The sequence below is a fragment of the Neltuma alba genome, unplaced genomic scaffold (genome assembly GCF_004799145.2).
Source record: "Neltuma alba isolate B1F8T4 unplaced genomic scaffold, ASM479914v2 tig00012546_pilon, whole genome shotgun sequence".
Taxonomy (NCBI): domain Eukaryota; kingdom Viridiplantae; phylum Streptophyta; class Magnoliopsida; order Fabales; family Fabaceae; genus Neltuma; species Neltuma alba.
In genome coordinates this window covers 106,790-128,269 of record NW_021637007.1, presented here as the reverse complement: position 1 = coordinate 128,269, position 21,480 = coordinate 106,790, and the positions used below count along the sequence as shown (strand labels likewise).

The window sequence follows — 21,480 nt, the reverse complement described above, 5'->3', positions numbered from 1 at the left end:
ATATGTCTAGTGGTTCAAGTACTCCATTTAACTCTTTTTACAAAAACGGCAAAAACAGTTTAAGACTCAGGGTTCGCATTCAACCACCAAACCCATTCTTTTTCCATCCAACCATTTGAATTCTGTATTGAGTCAACTATAGCCAGTAGAGTTTAACATTCAATACCCTGGCCATTGGCTCATACAATAGGGTACATATACAGACACACACAATTCTAGACATAATAATAACTATATATCAAAATATTGGCCATTTCCTTCAATAAAAACTATTATAATTTATCTGCCCTTAGCCACCTCCTTATGGAGGAACATTTATGTATCAAAATATATATATTATATCTTCACTCTAAAATAAGATGCATTTTAGGCAAAATATATATACAAAGATCTTCAGCTTCCTTCACATTCAAGCTTCAACAATCACTAATCTCTTGCCCTTAGAAGTACTTGCTCTTGCTGTATTACATGGAAGAAGAGGTGAGATTATAAAGAATCTCAGTAGTAACAAATTTCCTTTATGTAATCATATAAGATTACAAACAACATGCTACACAGGCCAAAGAGAACAATACCTTGCATCCAAATATAATCAAAGATGCACATACACCATACACCCATAGAGCCAGTTGCTAACTATCGCGCCCACATTCCAAAATAAATAGAAACCAGCACATATTGTCATGACAAATAATATCATGCAAAGGCCACTTACATGTTTTCATGCACAATTAGCATAACAGTACATCTAAGCATGTGGCAATCAATGCACAATCACATGAAAGGAAAAAAAAAAATACACTACCTCTTGCTTTTTCTTCCATGCTCCCTTCCCCTTGTTTCCTTCTTGGCTCCTTTCTTAATGGACTCAAACAAATATCAAATCCTATAAATTATTTAAGCAAGGACAGATACACACACATATCTAAATATTCATCTAGAGTGTTACATTAACACATTCCTTATAATTTAAATCCTTTACGATCATTTTAACAAGGGCATTACATTTAACTTCCATCCTCTTAAGACTTTTTTTTCCCTTTACATACATATCTATAATATAAACATTTGTATAAGTCTATAAACTTCCCATTTAAGCATTTTGCATTTAGACACCTCAAACACCTACTATAATTCGAACAGCCCCATTCTGCCACTGTTTCTAAATTTTTCCAGCATCAACCTTCAACTAAAATATTATTTTTGACTCCTCGTTATATATATTCACCCTCTGGCCTCTACATCTTTCCTTCAAAACTTCCAAATTGCTTTATCAATCATATATACATAATTAATACCATGTGATTTAGTTTCAGCCCTCACATTCTAACATCAACGTTGCTGAAATAAGCATCAAACATATACATACATATCATGCTTTAATTAGTTCCCAATCTCAACAATTTCTTCTCTTATGAAAATTCCAGATTTTGGCATCACTTTTCCATTTCTAAACCCAAGAAAATCTGTTCACTTTAATTCAGAACATGGAACCAAAACTAAAAGAGAACATGAACAGCTCAATTGCAAGTCAACTTCTTTCCCCCAATGCTTCGGTCTCAACAGGCTAACTTGTTTATATATATATATATATATATATATATATATATATATATATAGCTTATGCATTTAGCGTTCGAGTGCTTCTTGACCAACAAAAATCGAACAGCTTCCTTCCATCATCAATTCTGGAATTTTCCTTATTCAAAGCACACACTCTCCAATCCCTTAATAACCACATGGAGCTTATAAAATCAACATATTATAAGCATGCAACCAGAAAATAATTATTTATATTTAGACCTCGTTAATCATCTATTACCCAAAACAGAAGCCATTTCCTTAAATTGTTAAACTCTTGTTTCGGTAACCATAAACCAGAGCAGTCAACCATAAAAGCAAGGACAGAAATCCCAACCACAATCTCCATTCTAACCATTAAACACGATTTCTATAGTTTGGCACTCATGCTCTTCACTTTCTCTCTCAAAAACCAGATTTTACTTCATCATCATCCTGCAATACATGCCCAAATAATAGAAAACAAAGATGGAAGAAGATTCAGGAGACTCACCTTGCTTGATTTCCACCTTTGTATGACCCGATTTCCTCCTCCGACTACCTTTCCGCTTCTTGATCTCTCTCGAACTCTCTCAGCTCTCTCTGTTTTCACTTTGAACCACAGAGGAAAAAATGAGAAGGGAGAAGGTGTTAGGACAGATTAAATAGGTGAAGGATGTGAAATGACCATTATGCCCTTTGGTCTTTATTTGTCTTCAATTTGATCCTTCTCTATTTTTCTAGGATAAGCAAATAATTCCAGAAATCAAACCTGGATATTTTATATGAATTTTCTTCTTCCATTAGCTTCTTTAGTCCATAAAATAATAATCCTAAAATTTTTAGCTCAAAAATAATCCTCTCACCATCTTTCTTGAATTTTTCAAGAAAATAGGTCCTAAATTCCTAAAACTAGCTTTATAATTATTCAGACTGTCTTTTGAGGATTTTAATCTCAAAAATTTCTCTCAATCATGCTTTAATTAAATCCATAAAATTTGGGATATTACATATGATCTAATTACCCTCTTTATTACAAAGTACCAAGAGAGAATATAGAGAAAATGGAAAATGAGAGAAAAAGATAGAGTACATTTCAAATTCACCGCCCCATTCTTTGTGAAACGCTCTCACTAAGTTCTTTAAAAACTTTACAGAGTAAAATATTAGGCATGGAACTTTAACTTTTCAAATTCTTTTACAGCGAATTTTATAAAGCGAATTTGCCAGTCTGGTGAGGGATTAATTTTGATAGCTATTCACAATATCTCTCACTTCACCTATGGAGAATATATATATATATATATATATTTATATATGCTTTTTGGTGACAAGAATATAAACACACACACACACACGAATCTTAATACAAAGGGAATGTTATAGGAAAGAGTGACCTACAGTAGAAAAAGCAAATGAAGGAGAAAAGGTTATTAAAAAAAAAACATGTATGATTAAATGATTATTGCAAGGGAATGAGAGTGAAGAAACACTTTTGAGAGATTATTTTATTTACCTTAATATTAATCTTTTGCACCAAGTTCAACTTTGTATTAATATAAGTGCTCTGTTTTTTTTTTTTTTTTGGCATAGAAGTTGTATACTTCGCGCCCGATATGTTAATGTAAAAGTTTATTTTCCCCTAGATTGCCATAATTGTTAATGTCTTCAATCTTCATGAAGAAAATATCAGCAACAATATGATTGAAGGCGGGAGGTTTATGATGATGGCTATTTCATCAAAGGGTAATAAACAGATCAAATCTATTAATTTGATCACAACAAATCTGAAAACTAAATAATTCAACACTGGTCACATTTGATAGTGTCATTGTCTAAAATTTACAGAGACATATCCTTAATATATTATGTTTGATCTCCTTAACAATGATGAAACATCTCTTATGGGAAAGTTGGTGGCAGCATGGCGTTGAGAATCCTAGATTGTCAGAGTTTGTGCTAAAGCAGCCTTAATCTGTCATAAAAATTAAGTGCTTAAGTTGTTGTAATTCTAAAGAATGCGTAATATATACACATACAATTTAAGGAATGTGATATACCCCAGCTCCATTGCTTTGGCTGGTGATTCATCAGATTCAGATTGTGGCTGGCTTAGCTGAAGATGGATAGTGCATGTGGGATTAGGATTCCCATATTCCTCATTCACAACCCTTGCTTCAGAAACCTAAGGAAAGGGGCGGGGACGAAGTCTGTGAAAACTTTGAAAGAAAACTTGAAACATTTAGCTTTTAAATAAGTAATACAGGCTCACTATATAGATGATGTCTTCCTCTTGCCTCCTTTGTTGTTGTGGAATTGAAGGCAACCTTCTTGATCTCTAGTACATTTTATTACATGATTTAATTCGATAAATGTGTTTTATCAACTCACCTTTGTCTGTAATTCTGCATTTTCTTTACTAATGGCTTCTATTGTTTTGTGGAGTTGAACATTTTGGTGGCGAATTTCATGTCCCTGAAATAGAATAAATAAGTTATTCAGAAATTGTGGGGAGTCCTTTCTTACATGGTGGCAAGATCAGAACCAGAATTCTTGAATACATTGTGTTGTAACTCTTTAATCTCATCGGTTAAAATTTGCTCCTACAGACAAATTAATGATCAAGTTCAGGTTATTATCATATATATTTGCTACATGCTAAATTGAACGCAGATATGAATCGAAATTATCTATCATACCTTCTTGATCTGGACATTTTTTAACCTCATCTCTAGTTGATTTTCCAAAGTTTTCAATTCGTTAATTCCCAAACCGTAAAGTTCTTCTCCCGTGACTCGCCTACATGTCGAAAAGGAAGTAAGTTCCTTCTGGTTTACTAAATTGTTCCATTTATTTTCAGAATACATTATAAGGGGGGAAAATCGGAACATATTGCATTTAATTTTGAAGAGATTGTATGATAGTTGAGCGAGTTCAACATTTTGTACCTGTGCAATTCCTGCAACTGTTGAAGTTCTTGCCTCAAGATCGTTGCTTCTCTCTGCCAAAACTAACAAGTGCAGCAACAGAAATAACTGTTACATTCAATAAGGAGTGATGCAATGGAAGAAGGTATGAGAAAAGTAGTAATTCGTTTATTATATTTGGAGATGGATGGAGTATGTGATAGGGGGATTTAGTGGAACTAATAGGGGTAGTTTTATGACAACTTTGATTCTTTAACGACTGTTCGATTACTTTTCTTAATACATGCAAATTAGTTAGACATGACATATATTTAAGATTTAAAAAGGAGTATATTAAAGGACCATAAAAACCTTTGTAGGATGTAACTTATGACACTCCCTCAATTTCTATCTACAAGATAAGATTTCGTAGGGCTTGTACCAGTGTAGAACTAGAAAAATAGAAGTTTAAGACATGAATTAATTTAGCTTAACTTGTGTCTGAGAATTAGGTAATTTTATCCTTTAATCAATAGAAATGGAGGGAGTAATAGATACCAAAAGAAGAACAAAATAGGAGGTTGTATGAAAGGTCATAACAGAGGGCGCAGAGGTTTGTGTTTCGGATTGTGTATTACTCCCTTTGGTCCTCTTATAAGTAACAACCACCCAAATCACACAAATAAAAATGCTAGTTAGACATGATTAGAAGCCAAAAATGTGTAAGGGATACTCCTCTGATCCTATTTAAAGGGTAAAGAGAGAAGACATTTTTTGATAATATTTCCAAGGCATTAAGGGTGTGTTTGGTTGGAGGGGAGGGGAGGGGAGGGGAGGGGAGGGGAGGGGAGGGCAAATGAGCCCCTCCCCTCATTTGGTTAAAAATTTTGGAGGGGAGGGGAGCTAAAATGTCCCCTCCCCTCCCCCCATTTTGGCTCCCCTCCAAATTGGGGGTTTTTGGAGGGGAGCCAAAATTTTGGACCATTATGCCCTTATGGCTTTTTTAATATTCCACTTCTACCCATAAAATATATTATTATAATATTTATTTCAAATAAAAATATATTATCCTAAGTAAAAAAATAAAAAATATATACATTATTATAATTAAAAATATATTATAAAAATTATTTAAAAATAAAAAATATTTAAATAAAAAATTATAATATTATAAAATTAATTGTTTTTTATAAATATATTATTTATTAAATATATTTTAAAACTGGAAAAAAGATAGCCTAAAGAAAATAAAATTTTATTTTTCTTATAGCATATAAAATTTGTTAATTGGATTATTTTAAATATATTATTATATTAATTAGAATAAAAAATTACTATACCAATTTTTTAATACACATATTAACATGATAAGACTGAATTTTTATTAAATTATATAATTTAAATTAAAATGTAAATTAATTTATATAATATATCAATAAAAAACATAAATAATATGTAAGGGTAAAATGGTAAATTGATTATTACTATCCCTCCCCTCCCCTCCTTGAACCAAACAAGGGATCATTAAATGCCCTCCCCTCCCCTCCTTTTTAATCAAACCAAACAAGGTGAGGATGAAACCTCCCCTCCCTCCCCTACCCCCCCCCCCTCCCTCCCTCCCCTCCCCTCCCCTCCCCTCCCCTCCCCTCAAACCAAATAGGCCCTAAGAGAAATTTTTTGTATGAGTGTATAATTTTACTCTTCATTTATTATTCTGTTAACTTTGTTCACATGAGGTATAATGTACATTAAATAGGAATAAAGTTAAAAATTTGTTGAATTTTAAATGATAGTTAATGAAATTTAAGATTTTTCTTGGTCTGTATAACATATGTTGAAAGTTACTTATAAATAGGATTAGAGGAGTATAATTTTTGTTCAAGAATACCTTCATCAGAGAAAATGAGTGGAAAAAAGAAATGAGAGAAACATGCAATTAACTGGATGTAGAAATGAAAAAATTGCATTAAATTGTTAGACAAACCCAAATTGTTACTTATACATAAGACCCACCCTATGTGAGAAAATGTTTCTTATAAAAAAAGGCCAGACAGAGTACATAAAAAAGGACTGGTTCTATGTATAAATCACTTCTAACTTCCTAATCAAAACTAAGAAAAGGTAGTTAGATCATCAGTATTGCTTAAAAGAATTTAAACTATACTTTCCAGTTTACTCTATTAAATGCATCATATCTCTAACAACAATCATATGTTGTTTAAGTCAGTTGGGAACACATATTGGTTTAGTCAGTTGCTTTGTTGAGACGTTTGTGTGTTTACAAGTGTGGCCAATGAGTATGGATGTGTAACTTGAAAATTCAATATATAGAATGCAGTTCTTTGTCTCTTCTCTCATGTTTCCTTGACCTCTGTTTCTCTCTAAACCACTTCAGTTTCTATGGTAATATCATTAGATCATGTATTTGACTTGGTGCTTCCCTTATAGTTTCTAAGTCTCATATTTTTTTCCCTCTATGCTAGAATTAATGTTTCCATTTTTCTATAGTTTTTCTCTTGCTTCTAAATCCTCCCCTCCCTTTTATTTCTCTCTTTCTGTTGTGTAATCATCCTTGGAGTTAAATATAAAATGTGCTGACAATTGCAAATATATATAAACTAACAATGAGAATTATATATGATTTATGAATTTCTAGTAACTACACATGACTTTTATGCAGAAATTTGACCTCAAAAACACTTAGTATACCTTGGCTTCTGAAGCTCGATTCACAAGCGGATTGTGTTCATGATCTTTCTGTTTATTATAGCGGTCAATAATTGACTCCACGCTGCCATAAATCAAGCACATGGATATCAAGTTTATGTAAATATCTGTAATGCAATCCTTTATTGTACCCTGAATATATGTTTCAGATAACATTTTAAGTGATTTGACTCTATGAAAAAACTTTATTTCCTTCCTACACATTTAGATCCACTTAGCCTAACAAGCCTTAAACATACTTTTTGACCCAAAATAACAAAAAACAACATGAATTAATATTCATTCAGATATGTATATACATACGTATATGTATGCATCATAATTCATTCAATAATATTAGAAGACTGTGTTAAATCAAACAACGAGATTATTGTGCCCATACACTTGTATAATACAACGTTTTACTCTAAGGTCACTTATCAGAGCTATTCGGCCATTTAAGAATCACTTGTGGCCCATTATTTAGTGTACCCTGAAAAGACCAAAAATTTTAAAACTTTTTCTAAAAGTTGGATGTTACGCATAGGAAGCGCTTCTCAAACATTTAAACATTTAAACAAACATTCTAAAATTTCTTAAAAAGTTTTTTTTTTTTGGTTGAGAAAAATAAGTTGTTCTTTTCACTAAATGAGCTGAAACAAATAGACCCCTATTGGGATAAGTATTATTGTGCACAACACATATATCCGCATAAGATATTGTTCATAGTATAAATAATACTAACCCTATTCCTATTACAAGTCACATTCTATCACTTTCTATAGTCCAAAGTGTATCTCGTGCTACAAAATATCTAGAGCATTTTTAGATGTATCACCATCATCTGGCAAGACTAAACTCAAAGTTAATTAAATACAAATTAGTTAGCCCAAAGGTAATTAGGGCATATTTGTAAAGATTGTCGTTATAATTTCTTATGATATCTAGCTCTAAATAAAAGATCTAGTTTGTGGTGTAATTCGCACTTGTACTTGTAATGCCAAGAAGAGATTTTTCTGTTGGCTAAGATGATGACTCTTTTTATGTATTTCAAGTTTGGGCTTATGCTTTTCGTAGCGTAGAAATCCAAATTGTTCACAGAAAGATCCTAAATCTTTCCTATTTTGGGCTTATTCTTTAGCTAGTTGGTGGTTTATTTTATCATCTCGGCAAATTTTTAGGGCAACCTTTTGAGCATGAGATATGAGCTGTCCATAGCTTAGATAGATGTTCATATGGAATTGTTCCATTTGTGTTTGACGTGGATTACAAACTAGATTTTATCTTTAAGCCTGGAGGCAGTATTGAATAAGAATTAGTTATTAAAGGTTCATTCAAAACTTTGATGCTCTGATTGATTGGAAGAAACTACCAAATACTGCATTGTTTTTATCCATTTGTAAATTTAGCTTCAATTATCTCTAAGTACCGCTAACCCAGGCCATGTTCAATCAGAAGATTGTAGTTTGAAATCTTTTATTTATCATATGTTACATATATACTATCTCATGCACAGCTTTTTAAAGTTTTATTTATAACCGAAGCTAGGTTTTATTAATGACCTGTAAAAAGAACACAAGTGAGAGAAAAGGCGACAAACAAGAATTAATGAAAGATCAACCAGCAGAACGAGGAGTTTCTGATATTATTCTATCAAACCTATAGGCAACCATATAATTAAGAGGAGAAAAAGAATAGTTAAACAGACAAATCTAGAGCATCATTTAAAAGCTTGTAGATACTCTTATACTATCTCCGGTCCTAATTATAAGACCTTGTTTGTAATCTACAAATGAAGTCTTATAATTAGAATAGGAGGTAGTGTGTGTGTGTACGCAAGCAGGAAGATATAAGAAAATGGATAAAGTATATTTCTTCTATAGTACCAAGAACCACACTGTATATCTGACCGGATATCATCACATTTTATGTTGGGATGATTCAAAAAGGGGAAAAAAAACAAAAAAAAAAGAAAAGAAGCAGATCTAAAGGCAGATCAATTACTTAGATCAAAAGGAGACAAAAGCACAGATATTCTTAGTAGTACTAAGGTGGGAACAATTGCAACCTAGGATTTGAGGCCTCTAATATACCTCCCTCTAGTACTCTTTATGGTGGTGGTGATGATGATGGTATTATTATTATTACTAAGAAGGTGGGAACAAAGAGGAACGTAGGGTTTGGAACCTCTAATGATACCCCCCCCCCCAAAAAAACAACTAATGCTCTTGGTGATATGATGATGATGATGATGAGCATAAGAGGAACCTGGAGCTTCCATATTCGTAGAGTCTGCCAGTGCTAGAGAACACAAGCACCCCAACCTGTGCGTCGCAGAGGATCGCGAGCTCTCTTGCTTTCTTAAGCAACCCACTTCGTCTCTTTGAGAAAGTGACTTGCCTGTTTGCTGAATCCTCTATCCTCTTAATCTCAATCTTTGCTTTCCCCATTACTACAACTTGGCCTGTCAGATCAGCCACACAAAACAATATTCATCAAATTAATGGCATTCTTAACCATAGATAAAAGTGCAAAAATAAATAAATAATGAGAAAAATAATAAAAATTGTAATAAACAGCGCATATGTGTGTGCAGTCGGCAAGCCGGAACTCACAGAGCAATTGAGGAAGACGAAGAAACAGAAGGAGGAGGAGACTAGGTTCTTTGGTAATGTCCTAATGAGAGAGGCTTTTTGATGAGCGATGCCCTTTGAATTCTTATATTTGCAAAGCTTCATGTGGGTTAAAAAAAAAAAAACGGTTTCTGGTTTTTCGGTAAATGAAAAAACCGCTAGTGGTTTTCTTTTAAAGGAATTGGCCATTGGTCCCAAACCAAACGCGCTCAAGTTTGGATTAGGTTGACCGTCAGAGAAATCCCCAAAAGTCGATATTTTTGATATTCTTTTATATAACAGGCGTTTTGTTTTATTTTGGTTACTTAAATTTTAAACTCATGGTTTTATTAAATTTAGTTTGTCTTAAAATGTTAGTCACTGAAAATGCAACTCATCCATGATGTTAAAAGTGGTAATCTGTGCTTACTAGATGGCACTTAATTGGATTTTGTATGGACTACGGAATGTAACATAGTGAATAGCTCCTGAAACAAACAGCGAGGAAGAAAAATGGGGGCCCAAAAATTGTGGTTTGAGGATCGGTTCTTTTTTTCTTTTTGTTATCTACGTAAGATCTAATTATTTGCCATCTTGTGAGTCCACGTCATCACTTTAATACTATTTATAACATTAGTAGATTTTAACACCATTACACCTATGACAACTAACGTTTTAAAACAGATTAAAATCATAGATTTAAAATTTGATGAACTAAACCTTAAATAGGTCTAAATTTACAGATTAAAAATTATATCAACCATAATCAGAAGAAAATAAAAAAGCCATATTTCCATTCTCAAGTCAGCACAGTCAACCCGCTGTAGATTAAATGTTAACAAATGCTTCTTAGGTCCTTTAACATAACAAATTCTCAAAATAAGACCCGAAAAATTGCAATTTAATCCTTTTAAGCATTCGATTATTTCACGAATATATATGGCATTAATTCATTGATTAATATTACTAATCCTTTTAAGCCTATGAATAATCATGTCCGCTATGGCTTCTAATAAGATAATCTTATCTATTCAGTAACTACTGAATTTTAAGTCTTATATATAAGCCTAACATCAAGGAAAACTCTGACAATTAAATGATGAGTAGTAAGAGTTTGGGTTCATAAAGCAAACGGTTAGGGATTCAATTTTTTATTTTTCTGTATGAAGCAAATATGATATGCTCTTTGCCAACGAAATTTAGACAACATGGTCACCGTAAGATTTTCTATATATCTCAACAGAAACATCAACATTAACTTCTCCAAACCTATCAATTAAAAAAAAAATCAAATCAAAAGTTCAGCTACGTACGTACGGAGCTAGCGTAAATAAATGTTCAAAATTCAAATCATCATAACATAAAAAATAATGGAATCTCATACCTTAGCTTTGAATATTTAGTAGCTAGACTACCTAGACGAAAGAGTGGCAATTTAAAAACTAATCAAGAAGATTGTAACATCCCGAATTTTCTGACTCAGGATGAGTAGAAAAGAGAAAGTTCATTAAAATTATTTAATAGCTCAATCACAATTGGGGAAAATTATGGAATATTGATTTTTCAAGGTTTAGAAATATTTTGGAAAAGTTCATTCCCCAAAAACTGGCTTAGATGATTTTAAAGCTATTTTCATAGAAAAATGGGTTATTTTCTTAGGAAAATTATTTTATGGGTCAAAGAAGCTAATGGATAAGAAAAATCCATTTATGATATTTTGATTTAATTTCTAGATATATCTTATATTTCAGAAAAATAGGAGAAGGAATAAGATTGGAGGAATAATTATTTAGGAGGGCAAAATGACTCAGCAACCATGTAGTACACGTGCTGCCTTCTTTGTTTGCCACCTGATTCACTCCCTCAATTATCAGCTGGTCATCCACGTGTTCTGTCTCTTTAACCTCCAGACCGATCCTACCCTCCTTTTTCATCTCATTATGTTCTGCAACGTAGAGGGAGAGAACGAGAGAGAGAACGCAGAAGAAGCTACCAGCGAGAAGGTGATCGGAGGTGATTCTATTGCATGCAAACCGATTAATTGATCAAGGTGAGTCTCTTAAGCACACTTCCATCGTTATTTTCTGCTTTGGGAGGCTGAATATGAAGTTGATGATGGGTTTGAGTTCGGGTTAGTGAGAGGAAGTGAGGGAAAGTGGAGGATAGGTGATGGAATCGCGTTTTGTGAGAAGATGGAAGTGTTTAGCGTTAATCTTCCAGCCTACACGTTACTATTACCGCTGTTTCATGATTTCCGAACAGAGCATGGCATTTCTGGGTTAAAAGGCATCGGGTTTGAGGTATTAGGAGAGAGGAAACGTGTAATACATGAATACGAAGTTGCATGTTGATTACTTCTTTGTTTCCTGGTTGACTGACTCTGGTTTATAAGATTTGAAGTCAGACCTTTGATTCCTTCTCGGTGCTGTCAAACTTCTAGGTGGATTAGAATCTTGATGATGATATTCGGGTGAAGATCTTAGAGGTTGGTTCGGACTCCATGTGAATGATTTTTCTGGTTTATGACTGTCTAAAAAATTGGGTCTGTGATCTAAAATTTAACTCTATGTTCTGTTTTTATTTTAGCGTCGGTTTTAATGAAATTGAAGAGAGATTATGCCACATATATATATATATATGGGACTGCACAACGTTGACTTCTTTTGGTGACTTGGTGATTATTTTGGGAGTATATTTCAATCTGGAAAATGTCAGACTTGCCGAATGTGGCGTGATGTTAATGTTAGGATGCGGGAGCTGAAACTAAATCACAAGGCAATTATTTAATTATATATATAGATATATGGAAAGTATTTTCGGGCAAGTGGGTTTCAAGAGGAACTGTAATTTTAAACTGGGGACTTTCAAATGGTGGATAGAATGATGCTTATGAAGCTGGAATTTCATATCAGTAAGAAAGGAATGTTGTTATTATAAATTATAAGCACGTTGAAAACATTCAAGGGTGCTATTTCATTGTTGAAAGAATTTGAACTTGCTCGATTTGAATTCAAATGATTAAAATTAGAAGTCAAAGATAGAGGACATATAGTTGAGTTTTCAAATGTAGAGAGATATTAGTGGGTTGAATTATGAATGTTCAAGTATGTTCGTAAATTTGGAAAATATTTCCAGATTAAGTGCAAGGTTATGTGAATCATTGGAGATATAAACATACATGTGTATAGGGATGTGCTGTAATGAAAACTCAATATATATAGTTACTGTTTAGTATCTCCAGTTGTTGAACAAGTATTGTAGGTTATTAAATTGAGTTTAGAAACTTCAAATGAAGTGGTGCTGGTATGTTTTAGGGACGTGGCATAGTTTGATTGAGATGCTAGTTACTAAGTAAGGTAATACTATGGGTTGAGATAAGGAAGGAAGCGTTCCAAAGATAATAGTTCAAATAAGAAAAATTGTCCAGGATGACCAACTATTAAGTGAGGGTAGAGATTGAAAGAGATTGGGATTTAAAGAGAGTTATTTAATGTATAAATTATGTTGGATCAAGCATTAACCTACCCTTACTAAAATAATAGGTTTTGATATCTGCTCAAGCCCACCAAGAAGCAGAAAGAAAGGAGAACGGTAAGGTTTGATTTGGAGGGAGTCCGTCCAGGTAGTAGTTCTTTCCTACCTTACACTTGTGTATGATTGCTGCATGTCTGTTTGTGCCATATTACTTTTCTAAAGCATGAGAACATGTAATCCTTAATTCCTTGCATGGATTTTTAGCCGTGACCACGTGCAGCTGATAAACATGGGGCAGTGATTGCCAATTATTTGCGCGGCAGTGATTGCCAATTATATGCGCGGCAGTGATTGCCAATTAAATGCGCGGCAGTGATTGCCAATTAAATGCGCGGCAGTGATTGCCAATTATATGCGCGGCAGTGATTGCCAATTATTTGCGCGGCAGTGATTGCCAATTATATGCGCGGCAGTGATTGCCAATTATTAGCACATTATTTATTCAGCTTGTCTAATAGACATGGGGCAGTGATTGCCAGGTATGTGAGCATTATTTATTTAGCTTTTCTATCTGTCATTGCGCATAAATGCTTAATTGCATTAGCTTGCAAGGTTATGTTCCACTTTGGCTTGTTTTGCATGCTTTATGTGATCTGCACATTTGTTTGATGGAAATTACTACTACGGGGATTCTTCAGAATCTCACCCCCCAATTTATGATGAACAGTGAAGGCTAGTAGCTAGAAGGACAAGAAGGTTATTTAAGAAGAATGTGGACTGGTTGAAGAGCAGAGATACCTGTTATAATTCTGTAAATTGTATAGAAAAATATATGGGCAAGTAACTTTACTTGCTTTATGGAAATATTATTTTGTATCCTTTAGAAGAAGGAGGTGAGCATTGCCAGGTGCATGTATATGCCGTCAACCTAGAGCGTTGTTTTATTTTTAATATAATATTATAAGATTGTATAGTATGAAATTATTTTAGATGATAATAGATTAAGTTGAAAGCAGGGTTGATATTGGATCACTCAACAGTTATCTGAAGGGTTGAAATATTTGATCAACGGATTCCAATGTTAAAGGAAAAAAAAAAATTCCCTGTCTTTTCCTAGGACGGAAACCTGGCGTTAGTGATTCAGACGTTAAAATGATCCTATTAATATATATAAAAGTGAGGTGTTGCAAAGATAATGAAATATTCATTATATTTCACGAGGTCACAATATAAATACCCAAGGGGGAGGTTTGGAAACGAATAGCCAAGTGTCAATCATCGACAAATGATGGATATATGGTTAAAATGTGTCGTCCTAGTTTCGTAAGACTAATATCTTTTATATTATTCCAACAACGGAGATTCACACATTCTATATACCCTCCCTCTAGTTCTTAAGAGAATTTTAGGAGGAAACAACAATCTTTTATTTAAATTATTTATTATAGTTTTTTTTTTATCCTTGTTAGTGGGAATATTTATAAGCAACACCAAAGTGTTTATTATATTACACATTATTAAGGGAGAATTTCAAACACAAAACTTTTGAATTTCAAAATATCAAATCAGTCTTGTTTAGTAGACTTTAATAATATCACAACATATTTTTTTAGTCATTACTAATTTGAGATTTTAAAATTTTAGAAGTATTTTTTTAGAAAATTTTCCAATTATTAACTTGGTATTTTTTTCCACAAAGGAATTTAAATTTATAACATATTTATTGATTCTAATTATTTTTAAATAAAAGTACGGGAGACAGTAGTTACTGTTGCATGTTGTTGTCCAACTTGCCTGATTCCCCTTTTTAATTAGTAATTAGCAAAAAGTAGACTGACAACAACTTGCCTGCTACAAATAATATATTATTCGTTCGTTTGCGTTCACATTGAGAATCTGACAATTTGTTTCTCGGTTTAAACAATCCTAGATTAATCTTTGTTATCTAAATTTCTCGTGCATCTCTAGTAAAAACATAATTTAAGAGATCCGCCATGATGGAACTGTGAAGAATAGAATCAGAACCCGTTAAAGCGAGTTTCATAGCAGAAACACACAGCTTTATGTTGGTTTTGGCCATATATGGTTTAAAGAGTTTCTCCATTTTACTCATTTTAAATAAGAAATATTAAGAGTGGCTAGTTTTCGATCTCTTTCTTTCCTCTTCATTTCATTATGTTTTGTATTATTATGGCTGGTAGTCATATCCGGTGTGTCAAATAATATATGTTTCAAATATGGGTCAAACATGAAAAGTTGATGCATATACATGAGTTAAATGAGATACTAGAGTTCAAGTGAATCCAAGTATGAGAGAAAAGTCTAGTTGAGATAAAAAAAAACATAATTTTAAAAAAAATTTGCAAAGAAAATAAGTATAGAAAGTTTGCTCAAAAATTTAGGAAAAAAAATCATGAACTTAAGAAAATTAGTAGAGGTTTTCAAGATAATATTGAGATTTAAAAGGGGTATCGATAATGAGAATGTTCCACAAAGTGGGAAAGTGAATAAAAAGCCCATTCTTGGCTAATTAAGTAGTACTTAGCCAAAATTCATAATTTTTAAAATCATGTAAAGGTCCCCGAATAATTAGAAAAAATTTGCAATAATTAATTTTTGGGGAGAATTGTTTCCCAAGAGTGGAATATTATATTCGAACTTTAACTTATTTTTGGAATTTAAAATGCAATTCCCAAAAATTAAAACAAAAATAGGCAGGGGTCAAATTTTAAGCTGAAAAAAACTAGATAAATTCTTTTTATGAGGAGAATGAATTTTTGGAAGAGATACATGGATTTTATTTGTTAGAAAAGTAATTATAAAATTTAATTCCATATATATCAAGAAATAGTCGAAAAATTCCAACATAAATCCAAAATTTATAAAAACTAATATCCAAGGCCAGATTCCGGAAGATAAAACTATGGCCTATTTTAAGAAAGGAAGGACCATACACTACAAAAAATTCTACTTTCAGCGGCGACAAATGTCACCGCTGAAAGTCCAAAAGTCGCCGCTGAAAAGCTTCAACGGCGACATTTTGTTGCCACCAGGTCATTGCCGTAGCGGCCGTGGCTGAAACTTATCAGCGGCGACAAAAAAAGTCACCGCTGAAACTAGACATTCAGCGGCGACAAAAAGTCACCGCTGAAACTCCTTTCAGCGACGACTTTTAGTCGCGGCTAAAAGCTGATGAGTTTGCCACTCGAAAACGTCGCCACTGAAACATGAGAATCGGCGGCAACTTATGTCGCCACTGAAGCTTGCTTTGGCGGCGACATTGTGGTCGCCGCTGAAGCTTGATTCGGCGGCGACTTTTTCGTCGCCACTAAAACAGTCTTTAGCGGCGACCACAATATATTTATATTGTCATTTTAATTATTTTTATAATATATTAATTATGCAAAAAATTTTATTTATATTGCTGATAAATATTATCAAAAGGTTTGATAAAAATAAAGTAATTAACACACAAATATAGTATATTAAATAATAAGATTTATAACCATCAAAGTGTTCTTTATGTCTTTATATATATGTATAGAGCTAGTCATTTTACCAAATGATGCTCAATTTATAACATAATGTATTAACCTCGCTAAAATAATAATTATTAATCGACCAAACTAGCTTTCAGAAACTTGAACTTGTCTGTTTGCTGAGCTATGTTTATTTCTTCCTCTTAGGCAGATTTCTTTTTCTTTTCTTCATCTGATATTGCGTTTTGCTTAACGAACTTGAGAAAAAATGAGAGCTTTGTGCTGCTCGGTTGGCTCAATATATAATTACACTGCCTGATTCAGCCTGCGTGCTTACAGAATCAAGGCTATATTGATGTAACCCATTGATTCTACATTGTAGATGTTTAAATGGGCTAAATCATGCCGACAAATTTGGGGGTTTTAGTTTGATTATATGAGAAAATTTGTGTTTTGGAAGTATTACAAGGCTTTATTGATCCATGAAATTTACTGTTTATACACAAGTCTTGACGCACTGCTTATGATGTGATTACCACTGACATTATTTTCTCACTTGCTGAGCGTTTTATGGTAATAGATATTCATTGTGCATATTTAGTATCTATTCTTGGACAATCGACTGGGCATGCTCAAGATGACTTCTATAGATTCAGCTGAACAGTTTTAATCCCCAACAAGAAGATTTTATAATGAGCTATGAAAGACCTAACTCTAATGCCGCTTATTATTGTTTAGCCATTTAACAACCACCAGTAACCCAGAAGTACCTTTGAAAACTGAAAAATTTTAAACCTTTGATTAATACGTTGGTTACTATTCACTGTATTAGAATGGGATTTTCTGAGAAACACTGAGAATCCATAACTAATTCAATTTAGTTCCAAAGTTAGTGGTTCATAGGTCTTTATTTAGACTTTGAAAAGCACTTTCAAAGAAAAATAATTCTCAATTAAACTTTTGACCCGTTTCTGCCAAAAGACTCCCATTACTCAAATCTGGACAGCGCATTTTTGCGGAATTTTTCTGATTTCCAGGTCAAGTTTGAAAACTCATCTCTTTAGGACCCATTTGGAATAGCAGTTTTTCAATCATGGTTTATAAAATATGAGATAAGTATATAAGAGAAGTTTTATCTTGACTTACGTGAAATGTGCTTATAAGTGATTCTAATCAAGCGCATATACTAGCTACCCCCACTAATTCTGAAGGATCATTTGCCATGTTCTCATCATTTGGCTAATGCTAGCCTTCCTTCTCCTCATTATGGAGGTTAGATACATACCATTACATAAATTCAGTCACAACAACTTAAACGAATATATAAAACGGCCACTTAATATAATCAACATTAACAAAATCAAAGAAAACTTTTTAAGAACTTCCACCTTCAAACTTCCTCCACTAGCTTGCTCTTCCCTTTAAAAGTACTTGCTCCTATTCTAGGCACATGGAAGAAATTAGGGGTGATAATTCAGGAGAATCTTAATAGCAATCAATTTCTCAATGTCATTCATGCTGATAAGTCACACAAAGAACAATACCTTACTTTGATGAACTAAGTAATGCACATGGCCACGGCAACAAATTGAGTTAGAAATCTACACATTCTCATGCTTATTAACTACAGCAAGTAGGGCTGCGCATATAACCTGGAACCCGGTCTGACTTAACCTAACCTGATTTGTTCCTCTCTAAACTAATTAAGAAAAAATCAAATATAACCTGGAACTCGGTCTAACTTAACCTAACCTGATTCGTTCCTATCCAAACTAATCAACAAAAAAAATCAAATACAACCTGGAACCCGGTCTGACTTAACCTAACCTGATTCGTTCCTGTCCAAACTAATCAAGAAAAAAATCAACTTGATATAAGGATACTAGACTAACCAAGTCGGGCTGACTGGTCAGCTCAAACCAGGATTTGAATTAATCCTTTTGACCACTAGGTCTAGTCCAACTTAGTATATTTTAATTAAAAAAACAGAGAGAAAAGAAACCTTGCAGGTAAATAAAGAAAATTATTCCCATCTTGACCCACTCTCTTGTCTCACCTCTCTTCCTCACTTCCCCTTTCCCATCAACTCTACCCCACCCAGTTCTTTCACCTTCTCTCATCATCACTCCCCAGTCTCATTAGCTCTTTGAAACTATTTCTTTCTCCCTTGATGAATAAAGAAAATTATTCAAAGAATACAGAGTAAAAATGAACATTATGCTAATTTGTGTTCAGATCTAAAGTGGCTTGGTTTCATTCTCACTTCTCTTCCATAGCTTCATAAAGTTCTTGTTCGTCTTCCAGCTTTGTTCATTCTTATTAATTTGCTGTTGCTGCTTTTCTTGATGTTCGCCTCAAAATTCCTTAGTCCTTCGTGCATCTTCCATCTTGGGTTCTTAGATTTGGACTTCAAGACTGTCTTCAACTTCATCTCAGGTCTGGATTTTGTTGGAGAAAGGAGATGGGTTTTTGCATCTAAACAAGGACGTGGGTTCTTTGATTTGGGTTGGATTATTTTTTGAATTTTTCCTTAGGTTTTTTAATGGAGACCAGCTCGAAAGCCCCATATAACCAGGTCTACTCTGGGTAAGGACTGGATTTTGCCCAGATCAGATTGGATATGGACTACTTTTTCTAACCTGATGCTATTTAGACTGGACATCAGGTATAACCCGATCCAACTTGGTCTTTGCATGTCCCTAACAGCAAATATGGCACAAACAACCATGCAACAAACTATGCATGAAAATATGAGAAGTAAAAGGTTGAAGACCTCTTGTACCAACTTCCAACTTACTTCCTCTTCCTTGCTTGATAGGGATATAGATTAATTCGCACAAATTGGTATATTTTAATAACATAGTTAATCTCTCTCTAAGCGCCAAATTCTTGTTTTTCGTTTAACTCTATAACCTTGTCCCTTCTGTTTTTTTTTTTTTGCCAATTATAACTTTGTCCCGTCTTACTTCAAATTTTAACGTGACTTCTCTATTCTCTTACTTGGTAATTCCTCTCTCATGCTCACCCTATACAATTTGGCACAAATAATTCATTTTTAAGCTTTGAATTGCAAAATTCCAACTCCTTCTTACCCAAACAGAGGCTCAACAAAAACAAGGGAATATTGGAAACTCCTTTGGCACTAATTCCTAGCACTTTAAGCTTCCAATTTTCGAACTCATCATGCTCTCCAACATCAAACTTCTAATAATTATCTTATTACACCACTTCCCTTGCTTTTAATCAATTTAGCCTTTTAAAAATTTCGAACAGTTGAAAATTTTGGAGCTTCAAGAAAACGGTTTTAACCATCATATTGGCGTCTCTAAAGATAGTTTAACAATTTAGAATACTTATTCAGCATTTTTGTTTTTTAAACCATTAATATCTGGCGTAATATCTGAACGTTGGGCTTCTTTGGCCTTGTATTTTGTCCACGCAACCAACTAGTCTAACACTCCCAACATATGTGCTTTCGATATTCTAACTTGTGTTCTTCTTTTTGCGGGCCTACTACCACCCCAATCAACCACTTATTGGTACTTATTCAATATTTTAAAACATCAAAACAGTGGAGCAACACAGCATCCATCCAAGTTACAGTTCCTAAAAATCGATCAACGCGCGCGCATCACCACAATACATGTTCATAGCTTATCCATTATAGCATTTAAATACCCTTGGCAAACCATTTAAAAAAAAAAAAAGTCAAACGACACTCCCCATGCAAAAAAATTCCAGATTCAACAACTCAACTCAAATCAACGTGAATGTAATGAAAACAAGCATCACAAGTTTAGTTCTATAACGGATCGGACTACGTCCCCCATCAAATAACCCATTCTTATCCCCACCCCCCCGTGGGGTTCTTGTATATATTCTTTTTCCGAAATAATGGATCAGGCTTTCTTCCCCCCATTTGGATCAGACTATATACGCTTTGGGCTCTATAAAATGGGCTTGGGCACGGGCCAATTTCCTTTTCGGGCTTAGGGTGGTAAATTGACCATTTTACCCTCCTCTATCGTTACTATTTTTTGAAATCAATTCAGCCACTGTTTAATAATTTTCTGTCTTAATTAACTTCATTACATTATAAAATAATTTATTTAAAATTTTCAAGCCAAACGATAACATCTAATTATTTTTCATTGGATTTGCAGAAGGCCCTAAATTCCTAATAATAAATTTAAAAATAATTTAAGTCACTTGTGGGAAATTAAATTCCTCATAAACTTCATAAACTCTCAATTAAAACCCTATAAATTTTCTTAATTTTTGTAGGGCTTTACATGATTTTAATAATTATATTCCCATTAAACCCCTTAAAATTTCATCTGAAAATAAGTTTTTTTTTTTTTGCTAAATTAATTGTTTTTGAGGCGTCATTACCTTAAGTAATTTTTCTAGGCCTCACTGGAAAAAATGAGAATTTCTCTAGGCCTCAAAATGCCATAGGAATCTCTTTTGGATCTTTTAATATTTTTCTTTAATTTCTGAGCATTTTTTATAATTATACATTGCCCAACAGTTTTGTTTATTTATACTTTTACCCCTAAACTTATTACATTTTTCAACTTTTGCCCCAAATTAGCTTATTTGACCAGTGATTCAAAATTTAGAGTGTTATAGGTTGGTTATAAATATGACCTTCCTTTTATCCAAAAAAAAAATATGACCTTCCAAATTTGTATTTACATATAACAAAAAAGTTAAAAAGTGATCTGATGAGTTCATGAGTTT

General features: G+C 33.3%; 1 protein-coding gene across 1 annotated transcript; it reads right to left on the bottom strand.

The window, feature by feature from the left end:
- Positions 1–3,519: 3,519 nt before the first annotated feature.
- On the bottom strand, positions 3,520–9,622 carry LOC114728539 (MADS-box transcription factor 23-like). The gene is made up of 8 exons (XM_028915450.1): positions 9,441–9,622; positions 7,176–7,257; positions 4,509–4,570; positions 4,260–4,359; positions 4,122–4,163; positions 3,952–4,035; positions 3,621–3,745; positions 3,520–3,535 (listed from the first exon to the last, which is right to left on the bottom strand). Exons 1-8 carry the CDS (start codon positions 9,620–9,622, stop codon positions 3,520–3,522), a joined length of 693 nt encoding a protein of 230 aa, XP_028771283.1.
- Between the last annotated feature and the right edge of the window lie 11,858 nt (positions 9,623–21,480).